General features: G+C 53.8%; 1 protein-coding gene across 2 annotated transcripts; it reads right to left on the reverse strand.

Annotated features, from left to right (window-relative positions):
- Positions 1–574: 574 nt before the first annotated feature.
- NOTCH4 (notch receptor 4) lies at positions 575–23,225 on the reverse strand. Of its 2 annotated transcripts, none has more exons than XM_030315161.1 (30): positions 22,982–23,225; positions 22,101–22,182; positions 21,618–21,910; positions 19,750–20,097; positions 19,550–19,672; positions 19,195–19,431; positions 18,925–19,080; positions 18,422–18,616; positions 16,913–17,026; positions 15,647–15,760; positions 15,438–15,560; positions 14,528–14,687; positions 13,169–13,314; positions 12,735–12,887; positions 12,402–12,519; positions 12,097–12,184; positions 11,589–11,742; positions 10,601–10,785; positions 8,393–8,645; positions 8,053–8,165; positions 6,712–7,235; positions 5,770–6,153; positions 5,489–5,664; positions 4,728–4,950; positions 4,502–4,574; positions 4,260–4,398; positions 3,436–3,731; positions 3,061–3,208; positions 2,433–2,530; positions 575–2,027 (listed from the first exon to the last, which is right to left on the reverse strand). In XM_030315161.1, the coding sequence occupies exons 1-30, from the start codon at positions 23,043–23,045 to the stop codon at positions 1,323–1,325; spliced, it is 5,985 nt and encodes a 1,994-aa protein (XP_030171021.1). In that variant the 5' UTR covers positions 23,046–23,225; the 3' UTR covers positions 575–1,322. The 2 variants fall into 2 exon arrangements, with proteins under 2 accessions (XP_030171021.1, XP_030171019.1); XM_030315159.1 differs by having other exon boundaries at positions 4,493–4,574.
- Positions 23,226–23,551: the final 326 nt, after the last annotated feature.

Consider the following 23,551-nt stretch of genomic DNA (forward strand, 5'->3'; position numbering starts at 1 on the left):
ATATTTGGAACCTCTAAATGGCAACCTGCCATATGATGAAGTTTACAGGTGAGTGACTTGGAGCATGAAGTCAACTCTAGTGATCAAGAGATCTAGTTCTACCACTTAATGCCTTGCAATCTTGGGCAAATAAAATCTCTGTGCCTCAGTTTCTCAAAGAGTAAAATGGAGCTTTAATAGCGCCTACCTTATAGAATTGATGTGAGGATTAAGTGCGATAATTTGGCATATAGTGAATGCTCAATAAATGGTAGTTACTATTAGCTTTCAAAATGCCTCATGCCTCCATGTCTCAGGCCCATCACCATTAAAGAGGTGTAACCGTGTTTCTGAAAGGTGTATGTTTGAGATGCTCTCTCCATCTGCCTTAACTTGAGGCCTTAGGAATCTCCTAAGTGCTCATAACTAAATGCCCTTTGAAGAGGATAAAGGGTATACATAGTTATGTGTGGTTTCTCCCTGGGCTACTAGAGACTCTTACTTTCAGGTGATACTCTAAAATAACAACAGTATCCCGCAAATCTTATTCTCGCTCTTGAACTGTACTCAAAGCCTCCATCCAAAGAGATGACTTTTTTTTTTTTTTTTCCTACGTAGGCTTCACACCCAGCGCAGGGCTCTGAACTCCTGACCCTGTGATCGAGTCAGACGCTTAACCGACTGAACCACCCAGGTGGCTCCTAAAGGGATGCCTTTGTTCTTAGAGCACAAAATTCTGAAGACTCTTTGCAGCCATTCCCATGAGTGGAATTTTTTCCCATTCCACTCAACTCTTCCAAAAACAGGTTAACACTTCAAATAAGCTTTATTATGGGATGACAGATTTGAGGTTCTTAAATAGATAGTGGTGGCGAGAAGAATGACGCTTCATCCCTGGGATGGTTTGTTGAGGAGGGAAGTGGGTAAAGTGCAAGGAGTCATCAGCTGGAGTGGCCCTTGGCTCACACACTTCAGCACCTACACAGTGCCTGGCACATAGTAGGTACTCTGTAAATATTTGTCAGCTATTTGTAGATGACAGAGGTTTCCTTTGGATACCGTATACAGGAAAGAACTTACATCCTTTACGTTTGTAGTAATTGGTTCCACTCCACCCTTCTGTAGCTCCTCACCCTTATTTTCTGGGAGAAGGGCTGGGCCCTCTTCATTCAGGGCTGCAGCTTCTCCACGTGTAAGACGAGGAGGAGTGGGCATAGTCATTTTGGGAGGGACACAATACTCTTGACTCCTCACTTTTGGGGATCCAGGATCTTAAAATCTGGAGTGTTTCCAGGCTGTCCTATAATGGGTGCTCATTTTTAGAATCCCTGTCATGTAGCGTCCTATTTTTGACCCTCGCCTCCCGCGTTTAAAGTTGTTACTTGGTGGGTTGGAGGATCCCAGGCGACTTGAGGGGATCCCCGCTCCGGGGACGGCGTAAGGCAAGGAGGCGGGATTGGAGTGTTGGAGCCGCAGGCTCTCAGGGTCACCCAATCGCAGGGCCAATCGTCGGCTGAGGCCCCACCCCCGCCCCCGGAAGCGGCCCCGGATCTTCCTGGCACTACAGCAGGGTTGGGCCGAGGCCCGCGCATGCCTGGAGAAAACCCATGGCCTCCGGGGGACAGGCCGCCTCCTGCTCCTTTCGATGGGCTCTGGCAATGCGAATAGGCTCCACCCCCACGCGCGGCCCATTCTAATGACAAAGTCTGGGTTTGCAGACATGCTCCGCCCCCACGCGGACCAGCCCCAGCTGACAGCGTCCGGTTGCGCGGCAGAGCCCCGCCCCGACGCGGGGGCAAGCTTCCCGACGCGGTACGCGAGCGCGGGAAGGCTTCCGCCCCGCGGCCGGGCGTGGCTTTGTGACGCGCTTCCAGTGACCCCGCCCCCTCCAGTAGCGTCAGCAGATCCCAGTGGTTACGCTGGCGAGCGATGTCTCCGGGCGCTAGCCCGGCGTGGTCCCGCAGTCCTCGGGCCGCTCCTAGTCCCAGCAGCAGTTGAGCTACTTCCACCGCCCCTTCTCGGGCAGCCAGGAACAGCGGCGTCTGCTCCTGTACCGGAAGAAACCGCCAGAGGGCGAGATCAGGGAGGGCCACGCCCACAGGGCTGGCCCTTCCGGACTCCACTCTCTTGACGACTGGCCCCTCCCCATTCAGGTTGCGTGGCATTTCCGCTCTTTCTGCCTCTCCCACGCTCGTTTTCTTTTCTTTCTTAATTTCTCTTTCTTTCATTTTCTTTTTTCTTTCTTTCTTTCATTCTTTCTTTTTCTTTCTTTCATTCTTTCTTTCTTTCTTTCTTTCTTTCTTTTTCTTTCTTTCATTCTTTCTTTATTTCTTTCTTTCTTTCTTTTTTTCTTTTCTTTCTCTTTCTTTCTTTCTTTCTTTCCTGTCTCTTCCTTTTTCTTTCTTTTCTTTTCTTTTTCTTTTTTTTTGTAGGGAGCCCGCTCTCGGTCTAACCCTGCCGTCCTGGGCATCTTTATCGGCTCCGGCCTGGAGAAGGGAGCGGGCGGCCCGGGCGTTGTTCACGGCGGCGGCCCAGTGCAGCGCGGTTTTTCCTAGGGGACGACATGGGAGGTTGTTACCCAGAGGCTGGGGACCAGACGCCTGGGTTCCTGTTTCCCACGGATTCTGGTTTAGAGGGAAGGACTTACTCGGGCTGGCTGGGTTACTTCAAAGGCGGAAGCGTTGCCTGGGTGACCGCCGGTTGGCCGGAAGCCTTGCTTCTAGTAACGTCACCGGCGCGCGGGAGGGACAATGGGGCATTGTTCTGGGCACGGTGGGACCGGGAGACCTCCCCCCACGAGACCCTTCCCCCTTCTCACAGACACTTCTTCCCCAGCCTATTTTCCAGTGGATTAGGGCAGTGTGTGTATGTTGTTCAGGATGAAAGGGGAAGACGACGTTTTATACTGACACCACACCGCAGGTTTACCACCCTGACAGCTAGGTGGGATGGAATCCCCCAGCCTCCAGTTGGTCCTTCAGCTGCTTCCTTTTTTTTTTTTTTTTTTTTTTTTTGCCTCTTACTCACACCCCATCTGTGCAACTTCTCCATAGCACAACTCCAACCTCTCCGGATTCATACCCCATTTATCTCTGGCCCCCACATCTGCTTGGGCTGCAATCAGTTCTTCAACCAGGTCCTCCACCGCCAGCCTAGCGGCCAGCATCAGGGCTGTGGTCCCGTCCTCTGTCCGTGCATCCACTGCAGTCTGTCTGCTGCGGAGCAGGAGCTGGGGGGCCAAAGAGGGGCAGTGATCCCTGGTATGTTCTGGACTGCTAGCTCAGGTCCCTCACACTCTTAACCACCCCCAAACCCATATTCGGTTATCTGTTGTTTTTCCTTTCAGATCCCCAATCTCATCACCTTCCTCTCTGCCAAACCCTAGGGGATGTTTTTGCCCAGGTTTACTTATGAGTTTGCCCCCTGTTCCCTTTAGCGATCCCAGTGTGCACTGACCTGGCAAACCTCCCGAGCGTCAGCAGCCACAGCGGTGTGAAGAGGGGTGCGCCCTGCTCGGTCTGGCTGGTTGGGGTTGGCTCCAGCCTCAAGGAGACGGCGGGCAGCGGTTGGCCGGGAGAATCGGGCAGCCAGGTGCAGGGGTGTCTCCCCAGTACCCACAGTGTGAGCCTGGGGACAGGCCCCTCCACCCAACAGAGGTTCCCAGGGTTCAGGGCTTCCCAACCATGACCGCTGGAAGGTCCTGGACTCCACTCCCCCACAGCAAACTGCTGACATCAGGGCTGTCACCCCATCTGTGGGTGAGAGACATGAGGGATGGGAGACAAATCAATCAAAAGGACGTAACTGGGGTAGGAGAAGAACTTGGAGGTTAATGGAGAATTATAGCCTCAAGTGTCAGGAAGCCCAGCTCTGGCTCTTGATTTTATGTGGCTTTAGTCAAATGACTTTTCTACTTTTCTCTGTGCTTCAGTTTCCTCATCTGTAAAAGGAGCCAGTAGGCATAATTCTTTAACATTCTAGGGCAGTGGTTCTCAAACTTGAGTCTTGATCAAACTTACCTGGAGGGCTGGTTAAAACACAGATTTCCCAATATCTTGAATTTCTGAGTCAATAGCTCTGGAGTGGAGCCTGAGAATTTGTATTTCTAACAATTTCCCTGGTGAAACTGAATCTTCTGTCTGGGGACCACACTTTGAGAACCACAATTCTAAGGCACTAACTCTAAGGTTAGTTTTTTCAGCTCGAATATCAAAAGGCTTTCTGATTCTAGAAGAGTCAAAGGGAGTTTTCCTTTTCTTGATCTGAGTTGTCTTACATACCAGGCCCACGGGTATCCACGTCAGGGACATCCATCTCAGATTCCTGGGGAGGAGTCAGCATGGCTGCCTGGGGGAGCTCCTGACAGTCACCCCTCAGAGGACAGAGCTGGCACTTGGAGGGTGAGGCCATTTCCTCAGCCTTGGGGATCAGAACAAGGATCAGTGAAGGAAAGTTGACTTGTCCCTTTAACTCCACCATCACCTCAGGACCATTTCTGTCCCAGTGGTTTCACCTGGCCCACCTCTTCGCCTTCTTTGGTGCCTGAGCACATCACAACTCCATCCTCATCAACTTCTGCCTCTGGCTTCAGTGTCCTGGAAGGGGGTGTGTGGGTAGGGGACCTTCAGGGTCCCCAGGATTTCCAGCAGCCTTCCTTCCCCCCTCCCCTTCCTCTGTCATCAACTTCTGATCATCAGTCTCCACAGGAAAGAGTCTTTCCCAGAGCCTGGGTTCATCCTCACTCTTACTTGAGGCCGATGCTATCTTCACCCAGGGGAGGCCGGCGTCTGCGGGGAGTGGGCTGAGTTCGAGGCCTTCGAATGAACCCAGGGGGCAGCCAGAGGGCCCCATGCTCACGGCGCCGCCGCCGCCGGATGAGCTGAAGGACGAGAAGAGCCCCAAGGGCTAGGAGGAGCACCCCAGCCACTGGTGAGCACAGCACAGGCCAGGGAAGCTGGTTGGTTGGTGGTGCTGGTGGGAGAGACACAGTCACAAAAAGAGACCATTTCTGGTGAGGCTGAGTACTACTGTGAGACCTTCGGGCAAGTGCAGTAACTTCTTTTTGTTTCAGTTTCCCCATCTGTAAAGTGGGAACAATAATTGTACCTGCCTCGTGGCATTGTTGGAAGGGTTAAATGAATTAATGTTATAAAGCGCTTAGAGCAAGGTCTGGCACCTCATAAGTGCTATAGGAGTTCTTTCATGTACTGTGAGCTGTTTGGCAGAGGGATGATTGGACTTAGTAGACAGGATAGACCAGAACCCAAGGTTTGTGGGAGGTCTATGGTAAAAGTTAGGATAAAGTACTTTGGGAAATAAGGGAGGAGACTGGAGAGCAAATGGGTCATGAGGAGATCCAATTAGAGAATGAGAGGTTCATGAGGGTAAAGTCTCCACACAGAACATTTGGGGTCCCTGCAATCCCATGTCATTTGGCCTCCATTGCTCGTTGCTGGCATGAAAGGGGGTCTGGGAGCAAAGTCAGCGGAAATGACAGGGGGTCACCTACCAGTGCCAGCACGAGGATGGGCAGCCAGCAGCGGTCCTGGCAGTAGGTGCTCCAGGGCCCCCACTGCAGCCATTGCAGCAAGGAAGCGGAGCAGGAGCCCAGGGTCCCAGGGACAGCGGGATGCAGGGTGGTCAGGGCCACAGCGGGACAAATCCACACCCATCACTACCACAAACCTGTGGGGGAGGCGCCTTAGAGTCCTGTGTGTTGCTTGCTGGCTCCCTTTCCTCCACCCATTAAAACACTAGTGTCTGCGCCATTCTCCTGCCCGGCCTTCTTACCCAGTGCTGAGAGAGTCTGTCTCCTTGCCCCCAGGCTGTGTTTGAGGGGCTGCTCTCTCCTGATGAGAGGGATCCAGGGTTCCTACTAGCTCCTCTTCGGCCTGGGCCCCAGGATAGGGGTACACCATGTCCTTGCCATCACTGTCCTTCCTTACCCAGAGCCCCACTCTCAGAGTCAGGGATAGCACCCGGGCCAGGGCAAGCAGCTGCTGGTCCAGGGCTGGGGGACTCAGCACCACCAGCAGGGCCAGGGAGGGCCCCCATTCTGAATCTCCATCTTTGGGCCTGCAGTCACCCCCATCCCAGCCACATTCTGCAGTGTTGCAGCCTTTCTCGCAGTGCTCGTTGTGGAAGTGATCACGGCAGTACTGGTCATAGGCTGGACTGCGGGGTGAGGAGAGAGGGACTCAGGATCCCCAAAGAAACTTGACCCCCTTCTTCATTCCAGAGAGATGCCTGATATTCCACTGCCTCTAGGGCACAGGTTGCTAAGTGGGTACAGCTCCAGAGCAATGGGCTTAGTCAGGCCCTGGGTGGTAGGTAGTTGAGACACTCTAATGTCTATGACACCCTTGTTTCCTAAGACTGTCCCTTCTCCCTACCGTCCCAAGCTCTCCTGTCTCCCTGAAGGAGAGTCCAAAGACCTTTTCCCTCAGGGGTGCTGGTTGTTAGGGGAGATACTCCATGGCAACAGGTCTTAGAGAGGCTTGAGGCCAGAGCTCTCACAACTCTTAGGAGCCCAGACAGAGGCAGTGCCCTCCTTCCTGGTCCCCATGTTAAATATTGATGCTGCCCTATTCCCCTGGGCTGGAGCCTAGTGTCTTCCACCCCTACTTGGCAATGGTTATCAAGGGTGGAAACTGCCTGGAGCCTGAGGCTGTGGTCACACTGTAACTTAGAGGCCTCCCCACCCCCAACCTGAAGTCAGGGTTTTAGGCTCACGTGCAGGCTGGAGGAGTCTCACAGTCGTAGCCATCAAACAGACACTCTGCAGAGTCACACTGTGGGTGGCACTGCCCATCCCGGAAGAGAAGCCAACACCGGGAGTGGGAAGGACAGCCCTTCCAGGGGTCCGGGACCCCCAGGGAGCAGTCTCCCCCATCCCAATTTCCTCCAGGGCCGCTGCAGCCAGCATCACAGGCCCCATCTCCACCTCTGCCCTCACATCCCTTTGCTCCAGGCCTCTGACACCGGGGCCCTGGAGAGCTGGGAGGGCAGGAGCATCGGAAGGCTGGGGACCCCAGCCCAGGGATCTCTGAGCAACTGCCATTGTGTAGGCATGGAGAAGGAGGGCCACAGCCATGAGGAGCAGGTGGGGTCAGGCAGTCAGGGCCCCCGTAGCCATTGAGGCAGGCACAGCGGGGTGGGAAGCCAGGCTTGGGGGAGGGCAGACACAGGCCACCGTGGTGGCAGTGGTGGTGGCCACAGGAGGGGGCTCTGTGGTTGCAGGTGGGGCCCTCAAAACCCTGTGGAGAGGAGAGAGATGTTGGGGAAGGGCCTCGTATTATTCTTCCCACTCCCCCCCAAGCAAACTCTCAGGTTAAGATAACACAGATGGCCCTAGAATCTCATATCTGGAAGGGGCCTCAGAGAACATCAGGTTTATATCAAGTCATTTTATAGATGTTGAAACCATGGCCCATGGTTTTTTCACATAATGACATATTACACAGTGAAAACGGACGAACCACCGCTGTGTGCAACAACCTGGAAGACTAAACACTTAATAGAGTGGTATTAAATGAATATTATCTTAGTCCTTGGACATAGGGTGATAAACTCTCTTTCTCTGGAAGGGGAAGAGGATAGAGGAAGATATAAGTACATGTGAGTCATCGTTACTGTTGTAATTCTTAGGTTAGGTTCCTGGGTATTATGTTGTAAGAATAATAAAAAGAAGGCCATGCACAAACCAATGATGATAGTGTATCATGAACAAAGGCTTATGATTAACCTGATTTCATGCATCTGAGGTCCACGCGTGCGCACGCGCGCGCGCACACACACACGTAAAAGAACTTACCCAAGGTCACCCAGCTTGACTCTGGGGCTTTACGTTAGGCAGTGCCAATGATTTCTGAAAATCCATTCATGCTAACACCTGATCCTGCCTGCCCCCTTGAACTGCTTCTGAGAGCCACTCATCGCCATTAACATGGGCTGGTTCTCATCACTAATTCCCACTCCAGTGCTCCCTAGACTCCCCTCTAGGATCCCACTCAGGCATTCTCACCTGGCACCAGTGTTGGGGGAAACAGAGAAGACTGCTTTGTGGTTACTTACCTGGAGGCAGTGGCAGGTGAAACCCAGGGGTGGTCCTACTGTTGTCTCACAAGACCCTCCGTTGGAGCAGGGCTGGCTCTGGCAAGGGTCTGTCTCCACTTCACACCACTGGCCTGTGGTGGGTGGGGTTAGATGTCATACGCTACTTCAGTCATTGCCCCCTTCCTAGCTCATTACTGGGAATTGACCCAGTACTACCTGCACAGGAAGGGATCCTGGGGCATATTCCCTGGGGTGGGGAGGCAGGGGGATGGACATGATGACTAGGCTGCCTTGTGGGTGGGGGTTGTCAACTCAGCTCTGCCACAGAGATGCCTACACACACCCTCCCAGGCCTCACCCGTGTATCCAGGCAGACATTGGCAGTAGAAGGCATTGGCCAGAGAGTGGCAGGCTGCAGTGCCTGGGGGGTGGCAGGGCTGGTCCAGACACTCATCTACGTCCCCTTCACAGCGCAGCCCCACAAAACCTGGAGGGCAGGTGCAGTAGAAGCCCCCAGGTTTGGGGGTGCAGGTCCCATGGTTGTGACAGGGCTGGGATTGACAAGCGTTGGATTCCTTTGAGCAGTTCTGTCCATTGTAGCCTGGGGCACACTGCTGGCAAAGAGGGTCAGACAGGGAACCAATAATCCAGCCCATCTCAACAGTACAGGGGAGCCAGCTCAAGACAGTCTGCCCAATCCCTTCCCTACCTTCCAGTTCAGAGTATCACTCAACTGATCATCCATCACAGCCCTGCGTAGCTTCACCCTTGTATCTCAACTCCATGCTATACCCTTGTTCAATAGTGGGCAATTTAACCACTCCAGCAGTCCCAAACCATCTTATGATACAATACTATTAAACATAGTTCTGTTTTTGGTAAGACCCCCCTCCCTCAATCACACGCCTGACAGCCAGGCTCTGCCATGCTTTCTTAATTAATTTGTAAGTGTTTATTGAATGCCTGCTTTGTGCCAGGCACTGTTGTAGGCACTAGGAACATGAAGAAAATTAGAACTCATCCCTGCTTCCATGACGTTCTCAGTAAACCAGAGACAGCTAGCATTTATTGCATGATTTCCATACATAAGCTCATAAAACCCTCCCAATAAACTTGTATGTGAATTATCTCATTTGATTCTCACTTTACAGAAAAGGCAAATGATTCCTGGAAAGACTGCATGACTCGGCTAGCAGGTGGCAGAGCTGGGATTCAGTGCAAGTCTGTGACTTCATAACCAGTACCCTTAGCCATTTTCCAATTGTTTACCTTTCTGCTAGTGGGAGAAGGGTCATCGATGAGGTCTGTACCATGTGCTGAGTTCTTGCAAGAGGAAGGAGAGCATGTAAGAATGCAGTACCAGGCTTCAGAAAGGTGGAGCAAAAGAGAATTACAGAGAGTGTGAGGAGTGGCTGGAGGGCTGGGACAAGTGGGTGAGGGGGTATCTTGGAGATATCGGAGGGAAGGAGTCTCAGGAAAGGGGAGGTAAAGCTGAGTGTTGGGTGAAGGGGTGTTTGCTACTAATTAGTACACTGCTGTTGTGTGTTTGAAAATGGTCATAATAAAAAGTTAAAGAATACAATTAAAAAGTTAAAGAGGATGGTTGGGGGATTTGCATCACACCTTTTATCCAAAGTCAGCCTTCTGAGTACAGGCATCAGGCTGCTTGGACTTGAATCCCAGCTTTGCCTCTTCTGCTCAGTGATCTGAACCACCAGGGAGAGGCCCACACCCAGTCTGGAGAGAAGTTAGGGACATTTCCCTGAGGAAGGCACCTCTTGAGCACCGTCCAGTGGAAGTGGGTGGGGAAGGACACTGGAGAGCCAGTATAAGGGGTGTGTACGGAAGCCAACAGCAGCTGGAGCAGAGAGTAGGAGGACGGGGATGTGGGGACATGAGACCTAAGAAGCAGGCAAGGCTGGGTCACGCTGGCCTTAGATTTCACTATCAAAGAGCCACAATGGGGGCCTGGGTGGCTCAGTCAGTTGGGCGTCCAACTTAGGGTCAGGTCATGATCTCACGGTCTGTGAGTTCGAGCCCCGTGTCAGGCTCTGTGCTAACAACTCAGAGCCTGGAGCCTGCTTTGGATTCTGTGTCTCCCTCGCTCTCTGCCCCTCCCCTGCTCATGCTCTGTCTCTCTCTGTCAAAAATAAATAAACATTAAAAAAATTTTTTTTTCTTTTTAAAAAGAGGTGGGCAGCCACTAAGGGTTTTAAGCAGGGGAGTGACAGGTCAGCTTAACGTTTTCAACAGAGCACCCTGGTAGTGGAATAAAGGTTGAGCCTATAGGTGGACAAGTGGGGAGGCAGGGACAATAGGAGGGTGCTCCATGTGTGGAGGAGGGTGGAAGGCAGCAAAGGCCTAGACTGAGGCAGTGGGACAAAGGGTGAAGGAGGAAGGACAGAATTGAGAAAGATTTAGGAGGCAAAATGGCATGACTTGGTGGTTGGTTGGGTATGTGGGTAAAGGAAAGGGAAATGAATACATCACTACACGCCCCCTCAACTGCTTTTCCCACATCCACCCATGCTTGTCTCCCCTACTGCTGTCCTCTAGACCGGCTTACCTGGCAGAGATACCCAGTGGGCTGGGCCATGCACGTGGCCCCATGTTGGCAGGGCCTGGACTCACATGGGTTCACCCTGTCCTGACATACGCTGCCTTGGAATCCAGGGGGGCAGTGGCAGAAATAGGAGGAGCCACTGTCGATGCAGAGACCTCCATTCTGGCACAGGGAAGAAACTTCTGTGCCTGAGAAGAAAGGCAAACAGGGATAGATAAAGCTAAGTTAGGTTCTCAGGGGCCCCAGACACAGAGCAAAGAGGCTCATGGGGATCACTGACATTCCTGGGGTGGGTGGAGGCCACTTGGAGCCTGAGGAGTCAATAAATTCTGGTGCTGAAGAGGTTAAGACATCAAGATCCCCCTCCTGCCTGTTCTGCCAAAATGGAGAGAGATACCTCTTGTTAAACTTATTAGAGCATTATAAGCAACTGTATTCTTGGCTTAAAACAAGTCTCAAGGAAGAAAGAACTCAGCGGAAACTTTAGGTGCCTAAGTCTGTCCCCTGAATTGGCATCCTGTGATGTTCTCTCACTGTGATTCCCATCCCCTAGCCCCACAGTAGTCTCTTTCCTGAGTTCTGCTTATATTAAACCTCATTTGAATGAGGCGGGGGTATTCTTTCACAAGGGGGTTGGCATAACATGAAAATGATTGGGAGCAGCAGTTGAGTGAAGTTGGGTTAAGTGTGATCCATTCTAGCTGAGTTATGATGATGGTGACAGAGTTGAGTTGCTTCACATGGAGTTATGTCTCAGTGGTTGTGATAAACTGGAGTCTTGTTGTCTGGGTTGGTTGGTGTTGCTTGTGTTGCTTTGAGCATGGTGATAGGAGGGCTGAGCTATAGAATCAGCAGTAGTGGTTGGTCTGTTATTTTGACTCTTAGTTCGTTGTTTTGGTCAAAGGTTGTATGTGGATGCCCTTAGGGATCGGGTAGAGAGGGACACCCTTTCTCTCTTCATCTGTTCCCCAGTTGGTCCTTGGGTTAGTACCTTGGCTCAAAGCGGCCTTCTGGCAGGAGGACAGCGGAAGGTTGCAGAGAGGCCCGGTCCATCCCTGGAGGCACAGGCACTGGAAGGAAGGCCCAGTCTGGAGGCAGTGGGAATTGTGTGGACAGGGCTTCTGGGCACAGATGTCCACCAGAGTCTGAGGTTTAGGAGAGAGCATGGGGCAAGACTGAGTGTCATGTGTTCAGGCCCAGAGATGGTCTTCTGCCAGCTGCTCAAAATCCTTACCTGTCAAGCTCTCTCCTGAATGGTCTGGGGCCAGGTGATAGCCTCCCTCCCCCACCCCCACATCCCAGAACAGTTCCTGGGATCAGAAATCCTTTCCTCATTTCTACTCCATGCAAACTTCAAGCTAGAGCTCAACTCCCAGATTCCACACCCCCTTTCATGTGGTTACCTTCCCAAGCTCCCTGCTCTCCTAGTCCCTGAGACCCTCCCACTAGAGCCCTTCAGCCACCGCCCTCCTCAGCACACTTGGCTCAGCACCCCTCACCTGGCAGCTGTCTCCTGTGTAGCCAGGGGGGCAGAGGCAGTGGGGACCCTGAGGGCCATCTTGGCAGGTTGCCCTGTTCCTACAGGGGCTGGACAGGACAGAGACAAGGCATGGTGGGAGGCAGTCCCGGCAACCAAAGGGGAGGGAGTGTGTGACGCGGTCATGAGATAGGAAACCAGAAAGGGAGTCATAGTGAAAGGATGTGGGATGTGGAATTCAAGGCAGCCTGGAGCCCCAGAGGAGATGGACAGGAAGGGTGGGAAGGCTGAGGGGCCCCTTCCCTTCCTCTAGGGGTCTTTGCTCACTTGTCTGCACAGCTAGGACGGGTCCTTCCCTCACAGCGTGGGCCTTGGAAGCCCGCAGCACAGAGGCAGGAGGAGGTGCCAGGCCTGTTCACACAGGTAGCCCCATTGAGGCACGGGGCTGGAGAGAGGAGGCTGTGAGGGGTTGGGTTCCTGACCCATACCTGGCCTGTGACCTTAGTCACACCCCGCACAGGACATACACGCACTCCCTGCTGCCCCCATCAAAACTGCAGCTCGTGGTGGCCAGTGGATTTTTATCAGACGGCACCAACACCCCCTGACCAGTTCCTCCATCCACCTGTGGCCCAGCCCCAGAACATGGTAGGTACTCACCAGAGGCACAGTGGTCAGTGCTTGTCTGGCAGCGGGGCCCAGTGTGGCTCCGAGGGCAGGTGCAGGAATAGCCCCCAGGGCTGGGGCTACAGGAGCCACCGTTGAGACAGGGCCCTGAGTGACAAGCCGTTAGCTCCTCGCTGCAGGTGGGGCCTGAGGGAAATGAGTGGGGTCTGAGAAAGGGCATCCTCTTCTCTCTGTCTTCCTCCACTTATCTCCCCTTCCTTTTCCTCATCCCCATCCCTTTTGTCTTCCATCCAACCTCTTTTCTTTTCTTACCACCTCCTGCATATCGCCTGTGGTCCCTGCAGCACATGCCCAGTTCTCCTTGGTGGTGACCAAGACCCAGAGGCCTAGGACACATGCCTCTACTGGTCTTGCTCTTGGTTAGAGGTGGCCAGCCCAGAATGTCTGTGGTTTGGGAAGGGTCTCACCTGTGTAGCCTGTGGGGCAGGTACAGTTGTAGCCCGAGGGCTGGGGGTGGCAGGTCCCCCCATGCGCACAGGGCGTGGAGATGCAGCCCCCCAGCTCTGCTTCACATTCTGGTCCTGTCCATCCCACATCACACACACATGAGGATCTGGTCATAACGAGAAAAAGAAGGGTGTTTTTCTTCTTCTGGAGATTTTTTCTTCTCCCCTCCCCACTCCTCATCATTGGTTAGACCCCTATGACTTTTTTTTTTCTTTTTCATGTTCATTTTTGAGAGAGAGAGAGAGAGAGAGAGAGAGAGAGAGAGAGAGAGAGACAGGGTGTGAGTGGGGGAGGGGCAGAGAGAGAGGAAGACACAGAATTTGAGGCTGGCTCCAGGCTCTGAGCTGTCAGCCGTGAGATCACAACTTGAGCCGAAGTCAGATGCTTAACTGACTGAGCCATCCAGGCACCTCTTCTGTTTTTAAGTAGGCTTCACGCCCATTCCGGAGTCCAATCCAGCCTGGAGCCCAACGTGGGACCTGAACTCACCAACCTGAGATCACATCCTGAGCTGAGGTCAAGAGTTGGACATTGAACCAACTGAGCCATCCAGCCCTCTGATCTCTTCTTTTTTTTGGCCCTGAGACTCTGGTCCCCTTCTTCAGTGGCTCTGTTCTCAGCATTGTCCCCCTTCCATACCTGCCCCTGCTTGTTTTCTCCGACTATATGTATGAATATGTATATACATTTCTTCTATAATTTGTTTATTATCTGTCTTTCCTCATTAGAATGAGAGCTCCATGAGAACAGACACTTTGTCTCTTTCGTTTTGTGCTATTCCTCCAGTGCCTGGAAAAGTATCCACACATAGTAGATGTTCAATAATTGTCTAATGTATGATTTTTTTTCAAATTTTTTAATTTTTTATTTTTGAGAGAGAGAGAGAGACAGAATGAGAGTGGGAGAAGGGCAGAGAGAGAGAGGGAGACACAGGATCTGAAGCAGGCTCCAGGCTCCGAGCTGTCAGCACAGCTTGGACGCGGGGCCTGAACTCATGAACTGTGAGATCGTGACCTGAGCCGAAGTCGGACGCTCCACCGACTGAACCACCCAGGTACCCCTCTAATGTATGATTAATTGGCCCTGCGATTTCATGTTTTTCTTCCTGTTCTGACCCTCTAGCCCTCCGTTTCTCCTGTTATTTATGAACTCTCCCCTCACGGGATAGCACTCACTAGTGGATCCCTCACCTTGGCTTTGACCTCTGAACTTGGCCATTTCCTTCTTCTTCCCTATTGGTCATTTCTTGCAGACTCACCCCTCCCTGGTTGTCTCCCCTGGCCTAGCTGAGGAGGACCCAGAGGACAGTGGAAGGTTACCTCTGGCAGTGTCCGTGGTGGCAGGTGCAGTTGTCCTCAACGGGGGCACAGCCAGGGCTTCCGTCAGGGCAGAGGCAGTGGGCCTTGTCTTCCTGATCTTGGCATTTTTGCTTGGGCTGGCACAGGTTGGGGGCACACAGGGGAACCTCACAGAGATGACCTGGGGTGGGGAGATGGGTCACAGGGAAAACAGAGTCCCTCTATGTCCTTGATGGGGCCAAAGCCACTTTTTACATATGACTTGCTCACTCCCCACGAGCCTGTCCTTCAGTGGCTCCCTGTTGCCTCAGGATACTGTCTAACTTCCTCAGAATGGCACACAGGGTCCTGCATGGCATCATTTCGCAATGCAGTTACCTGCAGCTAAAACATGTAATCATTCTGTCTTGACAAACTCCTACTCATTCTTCCAGACTCAGCTCAGCCATTACCTCCTCATGAAGCCTTCTCATCTCTAGTCTGGTTGGCTGGTCCTTTGTGCTTTTATAGAATCCTGTGCAGTCTCTCTCAGAGCACCTGTGGCTGTAACCAACAGGAGACTTCTTGGTCTCTGTGCACTAGATTTAAAGCCACTTGAGGAGAACAGGTCTCTTACCAGCTTGTGTCTGTGTCTGGCTGTGCATAGTGGGCACTTAATACATTCTAAATAAGGAAATGAATGGCTTCCTCTTGAACCCCATCCTGTTTCTGAGCCCTAATCACACCATTCATGTTGGGCCCAGTGTGGGCCCTGTAAATAACACCTGCTGTCAGCCTGAGGTTGTGCAGGTTTTGCATTGAATAATTTGAAGGGGTTCCATTCTCATTCTCTTTTTACAGTCCAACCCTTGAATATCCAGCAATGACCTCTGCTCCACCCCTAATGGACTCAACTATCCTGCCAGTCCTTTCTAACACCTCCCCTGCTTACCTGTGAAGCCAGAGGGGCAGAGGCAAAAGAAGGCTCCTGGGAGATCCAGGCAGCTTGCTCCAGTGGGGCATGGGCCACTCAGACACTCATCCACCTCGGCCTGACAGCGAGGGCCTTCAAAGCCTATGGCACAGCAGGAGGGTCAGGGACGTGCAGGGGAGTCTGCACTTGGCCCCACTCTTCCCTCCAGTGTTTGAGCACTGGTCTACCTGGAAGACACTCGCAATGGAATGATCCAGGCTGGTCCTGGCACTGCCCACCGTTGGCACAGGGAGAGCTTCCACACTCATTGATGTCCTCCTCACACCGGGAGCCAGTGAATCCTGGGGGGCAAGGAGTAAGTGGGGAGAGATGGTAAAGGTTATCTTTCGTTTCCTTTTTTTCCTTTCGTTTCCTTTCATTTCCTCTCCTCTCCTCTCCTCTCCCCTCCTCTCCTCTCCTCTCCTCTCCTCACCTTTCCTTCTTTTTCTTTCTTTTGTGACTTTGGATTCATCAGGGAGTTTGTTACAAATATTTGTGACTGAGATGTACAGGTATGATTTCATGGATTCAAACAAGAAATTTAGAGTTAATGCCGATATTTAACCTTCTATTTACACAGACAGAAATAACATTGCTATGAATTGCAGTGAAGAGAATCTTGTTTCAAATGGCTTGGTTTGGAGGTTCATCTGCATGTATCATTATATAATGAAGGTACCAATCTGGGGGCTTCTCAAAGAGTGATTTGAATTTCAGAACATAACAGCATATCTTAGTAACTTCATTCTTTATATAAAGAAGGTATAACTGGCTGTGTGTGTGAATGGTGAAAATACTATGTATCAAAAGCATAAATGCAAGTCGTGGCCCCTCCCCTCACCAGGAAAAATGAACCTGGGGGGCTTCCCAGAGAAGACACCTAGGGCAGGTGGAGGTGACAAGAGGATGATGTTCAGCACCTGCCAGTTGTGTGACTTTGGGCAAGTTACTCAAGCTCTCTAGGCTGCAGTGTCCTCTTCTGTAAAAGGGGAATAATAGAACCTACCTTATGGTGTCATTGAAAGGATTAAATGAGGTAATGCCTGAAAAGTACACAGCCAAGTGCCTGGCCTGGAGCAAATATTCAAGAAACATCTGTTATCGTCACAGCGGGGAACAGAGGGATCGAGAATGGTGGAGAAGGAAGGCCGGGGGCAGTTTTCCCTGCATCCAGGGTGAGCAGTGCCAAGACCAGCCTGGGATCCCCACAAGCGGACTCTGGAGGAGGGCCAGAAAGGACGATTTGGGTAATTTGGCAGGACAGAGATAAAGGTGGATGAGTACGTGAGGAAGGTTTGGGATGTAACAGAAGAGAATTGGGGGAGCAGAGGAGTTGGGAGAAATGGGAACCTCGTTGGCCAAGCCAGGGTGAACTTCAAAAGGTTTGGGATTGCCGGGCCTGCACTGTGGTTCAGGGGGCTGGGCTGAAGGACTGGAGTGGAATCTGTACTCACCAGGCAGGCAGACACACAGGAAGCCGTTGAGGAGGTCCTGGCAGTCAGCCTGGTTCAGGCAAGGAGCAGAGGCACACTCGTCTGTCTCCACCTCACAGAGCTGCCCTTCTAAGCCTGGGACATGGAGATGTGGTGCAGGCTGAGCCCTGCCCGGGCTGCTCACCCCTTCTGCCCAGGAGGACCAGGGTTCTAGAACCCTCCCAGGGTGCTGTGTGCCTGAAGGTTGGGGCGATGAGCCTGCGGTCCTGCTGCTCTGCTGTGTGTGGCTCTGCCCCCTTTAAATGTGAAAGCTCAGGGAGCAGGGCACCTGCTGGGACCCGAGGGGGAAGCAAGGAAGTACCTTTGGGGCATTCTCTGTGCCCAGAAGGCAGGCTCACTGGGCTGGGCTAATGAGCCTGGAGGTCCTCAAGGTCAAATGAAACAAATGGGCATCTGCTTGGAGGTGAGTCATGCCTCTTGTTCTACCCCAGCAGGCTTCTGTGCCAGGGAGACCAGGAGTCCCCAAGGGGGGTATTTGAAGGGCATTTGGGTAGCTTGTTGGTCACATATTTGTCCTGTATCTTTGGGCTTGTCCTGGTATCCGCAGTCTCACCCTGAACTGAAGCTGGATCAGCCTCTAGACCTCGGCTGCCTCCCACTTCTTGCCTGGGGATTCTGCTTCTGAAGTTCCTTGGTATCTATGACCTTGTCCCTTGGAGGACTGCATGGTTTTCTCAGCTTTTTTCCTTGGATGCTGCTCAGTTTAGGAAGGCTGTTTGGTGTAGTGGTTAAATCTACTGAAGCCCTGGGTTTGAATCCCGGCCATGCCACTTACTGGCTGGACAACTCACTTAATCTCTCTGTGTCTGTTTCTTGTAAAATGGGCACAGTAACAATACTGACCTTAGAGGGTTATTGCCAAGATGACAAAACGCATGTAAGATGTTCAGGTGGTACTTGGCAGAAAGTAAGCTGTTATTTTTTTGGTTTCATTCAGCTTCCTGATATCGGGTTGGTCACTATACCCCTGGGGAGACCTGTCTCCCTTAAAAGTAACTTGGAGGTAGGTGCAGCCTTGTGGCACTTTTTTTTTCTATTGTACCAAATTCAAGCATATAGGCCCTTTGAGATTTTAAGGATTTACTCAGTCTCTACAGGGGAGAGTTTCTGTGATTAGGAGGAACATTCTGAGTTGGCCTGAGCCGAGGCTGCTGTTGTTCTGCTCTTCCTTGATGGGCCTCTGTGGACAGTGGACCAGGCTGCGCACTTTACAATGACCATGAAGTGAATGCTTTCCTCTCACCCCCAGAGTTGAGCAGTGTACAACCTCAGTACCATCTGTGGCTGCCCTTCTCCTAGAGGCCATGGGTTTCCCAGAGTTTTCATCTTGGGTGGGGAGATGAGAAAGAGGTATTCTTTGATAGCTGATCCCAACTGGCCTGGGGCTATGTATGTTCTGGAGGGGTCATGCCTAGTGGGTTCAGGATTAGTCCCCTGTGTCCTCTACTCAGGGCCCCATCCATCTAGTACCTGGTGGGCAGAGGCAGTGGAAGGTGGCAAGCAGGTCCAGGCAGGTGCTGCCTAGATGGCAGGGCTGGGACAGGCACTCATTGTGATCAGCCTCGCAGCGGGAGCCCGTGTAGCCAGGGGGACAGAGGCAGTCAAAGGAGCCAGGGGTGTTGAGGCAAGAGCCGCCGTGTTCACAGGGACTGGGGCCTTGCTGGGCTAGGAGGAGAGGGGTCAGAAGTTCACAGGGGCCCAGGGCAGAAGGGCAAGGAGGCCAGACTGCCAGGGAAGGCACGAGGGCCTGCTTGTGGCAGAATGAACACATCGGAGAAAGGGCTGGTGTCTTTAACACAGACGAGGACTAAGTGGGGCCCGGAGGGCTAAGCACTGGTGAGAAGACCGTGTAGGGAAGAATTGCCAAATCTGGACAAAATTGGGAAAAAAGAGATGATTGTATTTTTAATTTGAAAAACAATTTGCAGAGGCTGTTTGGGACTCAGAGAGGATCTGATGTGGGGGTGCCTTACCCATCTGACACTCGTCCAGGTCCTGGTGGCAGGTGGGCCCCGAGTAGCCAGGCTGACACAGGCAGAGTGGAGAGCCTGTCAGGGGATTGGTGCTGCACTGGGCTTCCCCGTGGCATGGCTGGCTCAGGCACATGTCCTCCATGTGGCACAGGAGTCCTGGAGGGCAGGATGGGCATGAGGCTCTGGGGCCGCTTGAGGATCCCAGCTGCCCCCCTTATGCTTCTGTCACTTGCCATCCTCACGGCCACCTCCCCGAGCCCTCTGTCACACCTGTGCGGCCAGGTGGGCAAAGGCAGGAGAAGGAGCCCACACGATCGATGCAGGTGGATCCCGGGGCACAGGTGGCAGCAACACAGTCGTCTAGGTTCTCTTCACAGCCTGTGCCTCCCCAGCCGCTCACACACACACAATGGAAGCTGCCAGCTGAGTTCTGGCAGGTACCCCCATTTTGGCAGCGAGGGGGACCCTGAGCCTCACATTCATCCACATCTTCGGAGCAATCCCAGCCTGTGGGGGACGGGATGGGAAGGGGACAAAGGCTGGAGTTGGGAGCCCTGTGAGGAGGGGAGGCTAGGGGCTGATCATATGAGCCACGGGTGCCATGGACTTGGCTTAAACGACTCACCTGTCCAGGCCCCTGGGCAGAGGCACGTGTAGGTGCTCAGCCCATCCAGGCAAGTGCCCCCGTTCTGACACTGGTGCCCAGCACAGTCATCTGGATTCACCTCACAGCTCAGGCCTCTGAAACCTGACAGGGTCATGGGATTAGCAAAGGGAAGGGGACCTCCCTGCCCCGAGAGAGGGGTGGCAGACGTGAGGACGCACCTTGGGGGCAGAGGCAGAGGTGGAGGGTGGAGTCTCTCCCTGGAACCAGCTGACAGGTGCCCCCATTGGGACAGCCCGAAGGGGGGCAGGGTCCTGGCTGGAGCTCACAGCGTGGACCCTCCTGCCCAGTGGGGCAGTGACACCAGAAAGATCCCAAGGTGTTATGGCAGGAAGTGCCTTTGGGGCAGGGCCCTGGGTCCAGGAAACACTCATTGATATCATGTTCGCAGGCATGACCCTCGAAGCCAGGTGGGCAGCGGCACTGGATCTGGGGGTATGTGGCCAGACACACCCCTCCATTGACGCAGGGATTGGCTGAGCAGAAGTCCCGAAGCTGGCACTGCTCACCTGAGGCAGAGGACAGAGGGCGCTGTTCAATCCCCGCCCCCCGCTCCGCTGGGAGAATCCAGCTCTCACTCTGGAGTATCTGTGTCTGATTTTCATGTTGCCTTCTCTTTGTTCCCATACGCTTTTTGCCCTGCTCCACCACCCCTTGCCTCAGTTTTGGCATTCTGGAAAATGGGAGCTGTCGTTGTTGGTGGGAGTATTGCAGGCTGGCCTTGCTGAGCAGACCTGAGACACAGTGTCCTTCCAAATTTGGTGGCCTTTCCTTGGTGGGGAGGAGAAAAGCAGCTGGCCTCCAGACTCGGCACCTTGCTGTGCCACCACCGCTGTGTGCCCTCAGGTGTGTCTGGCCTCTCTTGTCTGGATTTCCTAATCTTTAGGTGGGTACAGTGTGCAGATAATGATAAGGAGACAGACGTCTCATCTGTTCCCCCCAGTGGCAACGGCGGTGGTGGCGGCTGGCACTGGGCTAAGTGACCACCTCCTGAACATCACTCCCTTTCCTCCTCTCGACAACGTTATGAAGTGTGGACATCAGCTGGCAACTGAGGATGCAGAGAGCTTAACTACCTGATGCAAGGGCGCGCGTCTCATCGGTGGCAGAGCTGGCACTGGACACGTGGGCCGCTGCTCTGAAGCACAAGGCCTGGCAAGTTGCCATTGACAGTCCTCCTTGTTGTCACACCACGAGAGGCTGGTCTCCCACCCCCAAATCCTCAGAATTACCCAGGCAATCAAAATATCTCCATGCCTGGGCCCACCCCAGGCCCACTAAAGCAGCCTTTCTGGGACGTGGGCACCAGTATGTTGCAGGCTTTCCAGGTGATTGCTGTGCCTTGCCACGTTTGAGAAGCCTTGCTCTCCTAGTCCACCCCTCACAGATCACTTTCCTCCCCGTGTGGTCTTCACTGCCCTGTCCAGTCCCCTCCCTCCTGGTAGATCAGAGGAGCCTTCCTCTCCAGGGGCTCTCACCTCTGTCCCATACCCCTGACTGCTTCCCCGGGCTAGGACGCCCTGCCCACCAGGGGTCCCACACCCTCGCCCCCGGGTTGCACCCCTCTTCCTTGCCTTGATACCCGTTCCTCTCTCTGGGTCAGATCCCTTCCACCCCCATTACACCTCCCACCACCACAGTCTTTCCAGGTGCTGTTATGGGCTCCTACTTGGAAGAATAAAGGCCAGATGCCCATTATGCAGAATCTAGGAGGTTCCCCTCTCCCTGCCTTGTGCTAGGCATTGACCCTCTAGTTACTGGGTCGAGGGGCCAGGCTGGGGCACTAAGGGGGCTATGGCAGTAGCCATTTACTAACGGGTTGGAAAACACTTCAACGTTTTAACCATTGGTACAGCCATGCTGGTGAATGTGTCTCGGGTCAATGGTCAGCAAGAGGGCTTGTTGAGTCTCACAGCCTCTGTCCTCAAAGGGGCTGGCTGTTTTGCAGACTCCAGTTCCATCTTTCCCACCCCACTTCCCGGTCCAGTGTTCCTGCCTGTCCCCTCCTCCCCACCACTGCAGTGCTCACCTGTCCATCCAGGCAGACAGGAACATCGTGGGCGGCCTGAGGCCTGGATGTGGCAGCGGCCCATTTTGGAACAGAAGGAAGAACAGGGGTCCTTGAGTTGGGCCTGGCACCTCTGGCCAGTGAAGCCAGAGGGGCAGGTGCAGGAGAAGCTGGGGGCCAAGGGAGAGGGAAGGCTAGGGGAGCCTGGGAGGGTGGGAAGCAGAGCTTGGCAGCTGCCCCCATTCTGGCAGAGCTGGCCATCCTGGCAGGGGTCAGGAAACTGGCATGTCTCACCCAGGAAGCCAGGGGCACACCTGAGCAAGGGAGGAGAGTGGAAACTTAAGTCACTGGGTCCTCTTTGCCTTCTCTCCCACCTCCCTTCCTTTGCCTTCATTTGTTTCCCTTTAGTGCCTTTACCTCCTCCCTTTCTCCTTCCTTCCCAGTCCCTCCTCCTCCCCAGCTCTCCCTCCCCATTTCTGGTCTCCCACTCCCAGGAGAACTCACTGGCAGCTCCCTTGTCCCTGAGATAGGCTCAGGCAGGTGCCTCCGTTGGCACAGGGTTCTGGGAAGTCCCCACACGGAAGCACTAGGGATGGAGATGAGGAAGGCATAGGAGTGGGGAGCGCTGTGCTCCCAGATTTCTCTGGGTGCTTTGCTGCCTGCAGCAGCCCCACACGTGCTCTCAGCCACCACCACTTCTGCACTTGCCTGATCCCTAGGGGAGTGGTGCTCTTGCCCTGGCATCGCCCCGCCCCCATCCCAGGCCTGGGGATCCTCTCAGCTCCTAATCCCCACCCCTTTTCCTGTTTATTATCCAGCCTTCCAAGTCCAGCCTCAGGCTCCATCCCTTGGAATGGAGACAACAGGGCTCAGGAGGGGGGCCCAGGGGACTCCTGGAAGGTGAATGGCTGAGGCATTGAAGGGATTTCCTCCCGGAAGGGCCCAGCATTGAGCCATCCGGGGGGTGGGGACAGCTGGACCGGGAAAGGGACTTGGTCAGCCCTTGACCTTCCCATGTCTCCATCTCCTGCTTTTTTCTCATCGCCTTCCCTAGCAGGTGGCCAGTCTTTTTCCCTCTTTACCTCCTAAATGTGATTGCAAGAGCCTGCTGTCTGCCAGCACTAAGGCCAACTGGGTTCTCCCTGAGGCGGGCACCCTCCCACCCATTCCCCAGACAGTCACCGCCCCTGGCACAGGCCCCAAAGCCTTGGTTTGTGCAGCTGAAGCAGCAGAGTCTTCTCTCCCTGCGTTTGGGGGGTGATGGTGGTGAGATTCTCTTCCACCCGGTGTCCTGTCAAAGCATGGGGCTTGGCCCTCCACCCCCAACCCATCAACACCCTCTTAAGGAAGATGGGTCCTGTCACCTCTCCTACCCCATGCCTCACCTCTGGTCTTGACGACTGAGTGACACAGCAGCAGCAGCAGCAGCAGCAGTGAAGGGGGCTGCATTCCAGAGCACCGCCCCACACCCAGATCCTCTGCCTCCTCAGGCAAGGACCCTCAGAGCCCTCAACCGAGGCAGGAGCCACCTCCTCTGCTCCCAAGGCCCCTTCCTCCTCCTCTGCCCACTGCAAGCCTCACGTCTGAGCTGTTTCCTGAGTCACACAATGTCCTGGACACCCTAGTGATGGGAGGGGGAGGAGTGGAACAACATTGAGGGGGATGAGGGAGGGGCCTTCTGTCCCTGACAACCCCTGGGGAGAGGGGGAGTGGGATGGTGTGGCAGGTGAACAGGACGGGAGCACCCGGCGGGGGGGGGGGGGGGGGGGGGGGGGGAGGGGTGTTCTGGGTTCAGTCCCAGCCCTTCTGTTGTTGTGTGGTCTCCCCTTTGTAGAGATGAGAATGACAAGGTGGCTTACCCTTGCCCTGGGAGGGTCAGGGCCTGGAACAGAGGTGTGGGGTGCTGAGGCATCTTCTATTCCAGGTTAGTATCCGTGCTTCTTGGACACTCTGCA

This window comes from Lynx canadensis, chromosome B2, assembly GCF_007474595.2.
Source record: "Lynx canadensis isolate LIC74 chromosome B2, mLynCan4.pri.v2, whole genome shotgun sequence".
NCBI lineage: Eukaryota > Metazoa > Chordata > Mammalia > Carnivora > Felidae > Lynx > Lynx canadensis.